At 38.0% G+C, this 7,642-nt stretch overlaps 1 protein-coding gene across 1 annotated transcript in view; it reads left to right on the plus strand.

Annotated features, from left to right (window-relative positions):
• RPAP2 (RNA polymerase II associated protein 2) overlaps nt 1-7,242 on the plus strand; it is a 43,028-nt gene extending 35,786 nt beyond the window's left edge. The window contains exon 12 of the mRNA XM_075711231.1: nt 7,059-7,242. Within this exon, the coding sequence (XP_075567346.1) occupies nt 7,059-7,242 (184 nt within the window). The remainder of the gene's footprint in view (nt 1-7,058) is intronic.
• The last annotated feature ends 400 nt before the right edge of the window (nt 7,243-7,642 follow it).

Below are 7,642 nucleotides of genomic sequence, written 5' to 3' on the forward strand. Positions count from 1 at the left end.
GTGTTACTGCAGCAACTTTAGGGGCTCCTGTCTAGGTAACGGCATCCTCTTAGGCGCTGTCCTATAACCCGCCTTCGGTCCAAGAAGCCGTACAATGTGCTCAGCTTGGCTGTCCACCTGTCCAGTGCAGAAGGGCTTGTTCTGGGCTGCTCAGGGGAGCGCCTTTTCACCACTCTTCCACGGGGCAATTTGAAAAACAATCCATCTCCTACCACTTACCAGCTGACGCTGCTGCAAACAGCTTGTCTGGATCCGTGCAGTACTGTTCCAATGCTTTACACCTTGTAGAAGCAATCAGAGATGGTTTCCCTCATGATTTCAACTCAAAATGGTAGGTACAGAGCTGGGAAGACGAGTATGTTAATACTCCTTGTACATCTCAAAAGCAGTTGATATTTAGGTAGTACTGTCCCAAATGTTTACAAAAAAAATTATGTGGAGGGGGGAGAGCTGGAAATCTTGTGGGTTTAAGGCCTTGTAACTTAATTCTTCTAAGTACCAATTAATTATTCATCAAGACGGGCTGTCCTGCATTCATGACTTCATTTTTTCAAATCCAGAATTGACTCGTAATAGTCTTGCAACTGTGAGTTTTGAATGGAAATTTGACAGACTTCCAAATTAATTTCCATGATCTGTGACCCACACGATGGTGGTATTCCCTGCTTTTGAATTAAAGGCTTGCACTTTGATAAGCTGCTCTGCTTTCAGAGCTTTTTGATCACACACACAAGAGCAGCGCTGGATCGCTAACCAGTCCTTGCCAAATCCCAGCAACACACTTTGATGTAGAGTTTCCATTAAAATATTTTTCATTTATGTCTGAATATTGGCAATATCCTGGAAGACTTTTAGGATAAAGGGTTTTTCTATTCAGATAGGGTTCTGTTTAATGCTTTATTGTAGCAGTCGACAGGTAGTGATCAGTGGCACTCCACAGTGTCTCCTGCACGGTTTCGTTTCTTCATGGTTTTTAGCGTTGTTTCTCCTAAATCAGTCCTTGTTAACAACGTGACATGACTTGATGTCATAGCAATGGAGCACATACACTTTAGCGTGGTCATACACTTTAGCGTGGTGCTAACGGCACAGTGCTGGGATGGCTGATTGATCTCTCAGAACCTTTAATAGCTATGTTAAATCACCCGAACTGATGTTAGAGCCTTGTAAGCACTTTGACTCTTTGTTAAGCGTACATAGCTGAAGGTCTGGTAACACGCACTCAAATGCTTGTGGGCTGAGAGGACTACGTTGCTCGTAGCCGTAGTCCGATTTGTCCAAAGACAGCAAAAAATGCATGGGACTTCCTTGCAGGTGGGGACCCTTAGCAAGAGTCTCTTGATAGCACCTCCATCAGAGCCTTGTTGGCACCCTCCCTGTAGCATGTACGCGGTAGTCTGTGGTGGTGTTGGGGAAGGGGGGAAAAAAAAGTGCTGCCTGTAGCTGCTGCCAGCTCTTGCTTCGTTTCCATGTTCTGAAATGAGTGTTCAAGAAAGTTTTGTGATCATTGGTGCAACTCTGTCATTCTGATAGAAGAACAGTTATCAGTCATCCTGGTTATGATGATCTTAAAAAATTAAGTCTGAAGTGCCTAAAACAAAAGGTAGAAAGAAACAGAAAGAATTAAAAAGACCAAAAAAACCTTTTATGTTAATGATGATTATGTTAAGAGTCTTACTCATGGTGCTCAGATGCCTGTAGCTGGCAAAAACGTTTATATTCTCTTTTCCAAAGCTTTCTATGGAAGGACGGGTGGTGCTTGCCTGTTCCGTCATTCTGCTTTATAATTCTGTTCTTGTTCAAGTTCCACGCATGCCGAACAAGGTAAGGGACTGAAATAATTGTGTTCAGATCCATGGCTTCTGCCGCTATCTGTGGCTTTTATTTTTTTGAGTTTCTGCCATTAGAAAAAGTTAGGAAGACTTACCTTTTTCTAGGAGGAGCTTATTCTTTTGAGAAAAAGCACATGGCTTTTCTTCATGAGTATACAAGTGCTTTGCATGATATTGGGCAATTTTATGTGCACTCAGATTCTCAACACTTTCTGTGTAATTTTAAGTGACCAGTTTTGGGGAATGGGAAGGAACCCAGCTCTTAGGTAGTTGTGTTCTTACCCCTGTTTTCAGGCACCTATTTCAGAGAGCTGGAACTGGCCGGTATCACAGTGGTGGCTTTGAAAATGTAACTTTTTTTCAGAGGGGATCACAGAATTCATCTTAAACAAAAAGTGCAGAAAGGCTTTCCTGAGGTCCACTATCTGAAGGGAGGGTGGTACTGTACAATTCGGGTTTTTAGAGACGGGATATTCACACCTGTGGATAGGAAGTACCGATTAGTGCTTTTAACTACCATAAAAATCCTACTCCACCATCATCTTTTCTGTATGTATTCAGCTGTCTTGGTTGAGGTGTGCGTACATCTAAGAACGAGTTGCGCACGTGACCATATCAATTAATGAAACTTACTCCATGTAATGTGACTACTTCTGAAAATATTTTAATTTAGGTTAAACTCCTAAATATGCTTGTCAGATGGTTTTGTAAGGTGACTAATTCATAGAAAGCTTGGGTCTTGAGTTGAACTATGTAAACATTTTGCAGTAGCCAGATGTCATTTAATAGCTTGACAATAATAGCTTGGTCTTCACTTTTTTTTTCCCCCTTGAGTATGTAACATATGTGGAATAGCCAGCAAATAGGAATTTTATCAATCAGATATAGTTGACATTTTTAACACTTTTTAAACTTTACAAAGACCTGTTTACCATATGGTGTAAGTGGGTGTGCAGGAAACGGCACTGTTTCATGAAGTCTGATATATACTGTACTACTTTTCCATGAACTGATCATGAATGTTTCCTTTTAACGGGTGTGCTGAAGGCAAGCCTTTGAAGCGCTTGGACAGAAACATTTATGTTTGTGTGCTCCTGTAGGTGACTGGTTTAGAATCACTTAATCCTTTAGCTTTTCTTACATTTATTTGACTTCATTCACAAAAGTTTGTTCCATGTCAATGCTGCAACATGTGAAAGAAGTAACAGAAAAGCAGTATTTATATTTTTCTTTTCATTGTTGCAGTAGCCGGTTGTTATTATAGTGGTCCCAAGTATCCTACTTCCCATTTATATTCTACGTCTTTTGAAGATGCTGCAGAGTTTTGAGGCAATTCCATGATCCTTGAACTGAAATCCTGTATATCGTTAAATTGAATTAGTCGCGATAGTTTCTTCAGAGATAAGGTCGTTGCAGCTTTCAGTGACTTGAAGATATTGATTCCAAATACTGTTCTGGCTTATTTGCGTATAGTTATGGTTTAATTCAGTTAGCATTTCATGCAAGGATAAGAGCACAGCCCTTAATGCTCTGTTGTGCACTACCTCGAATATACATTGGACCGGTGTTACTTAGAGCATGGAACTTACCACTCGGTGCAAACTAGCAACTTGCGCTTGCTCCTTTTGGGGACAAAAGCTTCTGCTTCTGTTCCAACAGGCACTTAAAAGTAGAAGAGTACTCAACGATAACGGCTTTTCAAATGACAACTTAAAGCGTCATTTAAATGCCAGAAGGACACAGTTTTCCAAGATTGAAGTGTTTGTATATATATTTTCATAAATGTTTAACACATCGTCCCATCCAGACGCAATTTTTAACGGATTGCTAGAAACTTACACGTGCCTCTCTGAAATTACTTTTTGACTTAGTCTCCTGCTTATCAGATAATTGGTAGCTTAATTAGTTTTGAAACAAAGTTCAGGTAAGGAAAAAAAAATTGATAGCTAAAATGTCTGTCTTTTTTTTTTTAACTTCATTTCTCAAAATTTAATGCCTAGCAGTTTCTTGGACAATAGCAAAACCTTTTTCTTTCTTAGTGTGGGCTATAGTAGCTACTCGTTAAACAGAGTGTCTTAAACAGGGTCTGATCGTTAGGATGTGCTTGCAGTTCATGAAACTATGTAATATCACAGATTGCAGTTCAAAAAAAAAAGGTGTATATAGATTAAAAAAAAGGCTGTTTAGCATGCGGTATGGTGTAAAGATTTTAGTTTTAGAATATTACTTAAAACTGCACAAATTTTCTGTTCATTTTGAAAAATAATGTCCTTATTGACGTGTTCTTAAGTCCAAGGCGGGCGGAAGAAAATTCAGCTAAAAATGCATGTAAATCTGCAACATTGCCAAGAGAGTGTTTTGCAATGTTACAGCCGCCTGGCGCCAGCACTCAGGAAGTCACAACTGTTTATGCCACCAGCCTCTTTTCATATATGCCCTATTTAATCCCAAGAAGGGCGAATTGAAAACTAGTAATAACGCATCTCCAGGTCTTTCTCCCGCTATCCTCGTCTCCAGACGAACACTTTGAAATGGTCGCTCTGATGCTCTATCAGCACTTCCTCTGCTCCCCTGCTGATAAAGCGTCGTAATGCAAAAATCAACCTCCAGATTGTCAACCCTGGGCAGAGGCGCTCTGTTTTACCAGCTTAAATAGTAACTGCTATGCTTCTCAGCAGGAAAGAAACAACTCAGTCCTGTCTGTCACGAAGTACGTTACAAAACGTAGCCGCCTCAGTCCAAAAATCACAAATCCAACTGTGATGACTTCTCTTTTGTGGGAGGCTTTATATAACAGAGTTTGTGCGTAAATCTGTTTCTTTCCACACCGTGTCCTTGCTTTGAGCCTCTCTTAAAGGCCTTCTTGCCAAGTATTGAAATATTTAGCTACACACTGAAACATACTGAAAATGTACATACTGAAACGGAATCCAAAAAGAAATGGAAAATAATTTAACTCATTAAAAGTCTATTTATGCATCAAAATTCTTTTTAAATTTACTTTTGTATTAAGGGACTCTATTTACTGTGTCTTGTAAGATCCTTTGTTTGTGTTCTATCGCTATTTTTGCTGAATTTAAAAGAAGCTGCTTTTATATGTAGCTTTCTTCAAGTGGAGATGGTCTTAATACCAATGACTGCCGGGAGGTTGATCTCGGTTGTTGCTCACTCACAGGCTTTCGGAGCTGGGAGGTTTTTAGGAAGCTGTAGACTACCTAGAGTTTCTCATTAGAAGTACATCATTTCACAAACATACTCTACAATAACTCTTTCCTATATGGTGTCAATGGCACTATTTATGTAAATACAGTATTTGAGATGAAGTAACTGTTGCTGGGATGAGTTCTTGATAAGTGATGTTGTCAGTGACGTTTGGTGTTGAAGTTACTTAACATTCAGCATAAGCTTTAATACTTGATTTTTTTTTTTTTTTTAAAATACTTGTGCTTAGGAAGTAGATTCAGCTTATTACTACCTTTGCAATACTTTGCAATAGAATTATGAGGGGACAAAAAGGACTTTAGGGTGAAGATAGATTTGGATAAAATTAAAACACAAATTAAAACCGACAGCTCAACGTTTCACCTCATCTCCATACAGCTATTATATAGGTAGGTGATCTGCATGGTGATAGCTCCTTCCAAACTGATGAATGCGTTTTAGCAGCAGCACTATGCATGTTCGGGGTTTTTTGTTTGGTTTTGGTTTGGTTTTGAAGATTATGCCTTTGCTGTTCTTGTCTGGAAGTAAATGCAATATACAGTAATGCGTGCCTTGCAGTTTCCATGATTTCAGATGATGAATAACATTCTCTTTGGGGATGTGCACTAATGCCCTGTTTCTTTCCATTGTCTGTTGTCGTGTATATACTTTATTGTCCTAGTTGGCAACTACTTTCAGCTTCCATTTGTTGTAATTTTTAAAATCAGTGGAAACTGGATGAATTCCATCTACTCAGCAGTTCAGAAGATCAGGCCCAAATGGAAGATTCTCTGTAAAATGTTGTTGCTAAATAGCAAATTTTGAAAGGCCAAGTATTGTTTGAATTTTAAAGCTAAATTTCATGAGCTGAATTCAGAAATAGTTCCTCCCTCTCACCCCCCCCCCCCCCGCTTTGATCCTCTTATTTTTCTGAAGCACTCTAAGACTGCGGGCACTTTGAGACTTTAAGCAGTTAATTTTGTTACTGAAACAGAAAATAGTTTCACTACAGCAAATCTTTGCTACAGTATCAGCTTTAAAACTGAAGTTTAGTATCCCATATAAAAACTTCTCAAGATTAAATTAGCTAGCTTTGTTCTAGTTTCGTCCGGCTTTCTTAAAGCCCATTTTTTAAACAGTTCAGTGTGTAAGAAGTATAATTTAAGCTGCTTTAAGGTACAGACTGTCAAAACTAAGCAATCAAAGTGCTCTGATTCACTCAAATTGCTCTTCAGCTTGAGAATTTAATTGCTGTCTCATGTGCCCATGTGCATCAAGTAAAATTAACAATAATCCAAAATGCCTCTATGAGAGGCTTCTGTGTGTTTGGAGAAATCTCAGCTTAAAGCAAAATGCTCTTGCTATTTTGAACTACTCTGTTTTATGGCATACAGAACGGGGAGAATCGTCCAAGTAAGTGACCCCCTTGAATGTCTTCATGAAGTTTGACGGTGCATGACTTACCAATGAAGTACCACTGTCAAGGAGCCCTGTTAATAATTTGTAGTTGAAATATTCTTCTGGGTTACTTTAAGACAGAATTTTATAGCTCTTCTATATTTTTACTCATACAAAGAACTGTACAACTTTTACAGTATGAATGTTTAGGAGCTTTTTGGAAAAGAAGAAAATAATGACTGATGCCTTTCCTTTTTTTATGTGTAATTATATAACATTTTGCACTTTGTTCTGAATTTTGCCTGTCTACATTATATAACATCAATATACAACTGACTGGAGGCATACAAACTACTAGCCCATTTTTTCCTAATTAGATGGGTTTGTTTTTTTTTTTTTTTTAGTTTCACTACCTCTTAATAAAAATTCGTATTTTGGTACAGGTCATATCATATGTAATACATAGAATCTTACGTACTGTAATGAATCAAGTGTGATGTTACAAACTGCCTTTCTTCAATACAGATGTTAGAACTCACAAGCTTTTTTTTTTTTTTTTTTTTTTTACACCTGATGCCAAAAAGTCACTTCTCTGTATCAAATATAGTTTGGGGTTTTTTTTGCCAGCTTGTCACAAGTTACTCCACTTTTCAAGAATACTCAGATGAGCCCAATGTACACACAGTTCCTGACTACATTGCTGGAAGAACTGCATTTCAAAAAGGAAGATCTGGAAAGCTTAACAAGAATATTTAGCAAGGACTGCCTACTTGAATGGTCAGTCAATTTTAAGCTGTTTTGCATGTCATGAAACTAAGCCAGTTAACAACCGTTTTAATTTTCAGTATTTTGTAAGTATGCACAGTAACTACAGATAGTATCAGCCGGAGTAGAAAATGTGTAAAGTACATTTTAAAGAAATATGTATGGTATGGAAATGAGTGTCACCATTTTGTCACTTACAGTAAGTGCCAGCTGCTTACTTATCACTTCAATCTTTTGAGAATATATAGTTGGTTTATATATAGTTGGTTTACTGCAATTTTGGGAGGAATTTTTACTCAAGTTCTACTACAATTTATAAAAAAAAAAAAAAAAAAAAGTCCTGTGTGGCTACAATGGCTAAGTCTCAGCAGGGTTTTTTTATTATTGAAATGAAATTGTTGTGTTCAGTCTTTGTGATACGAAATTGAGCTAAAAGCCCTGTATTT

This window comes from Pelecanus crispus, chromosome 5, assembly GCF_030463565.1.
Source record: "Pelecanus crispus isolate bPelCri1 chromosome 5, bPelCri1.pri, whole genome shotgun sequence".
Taxonomy (NCBI): Eukaryota; Metazoa; Chordata; class Aves; order Pelecaniformes; family Pelecanidae; genus Pelecanus; species Pelecanus crispus.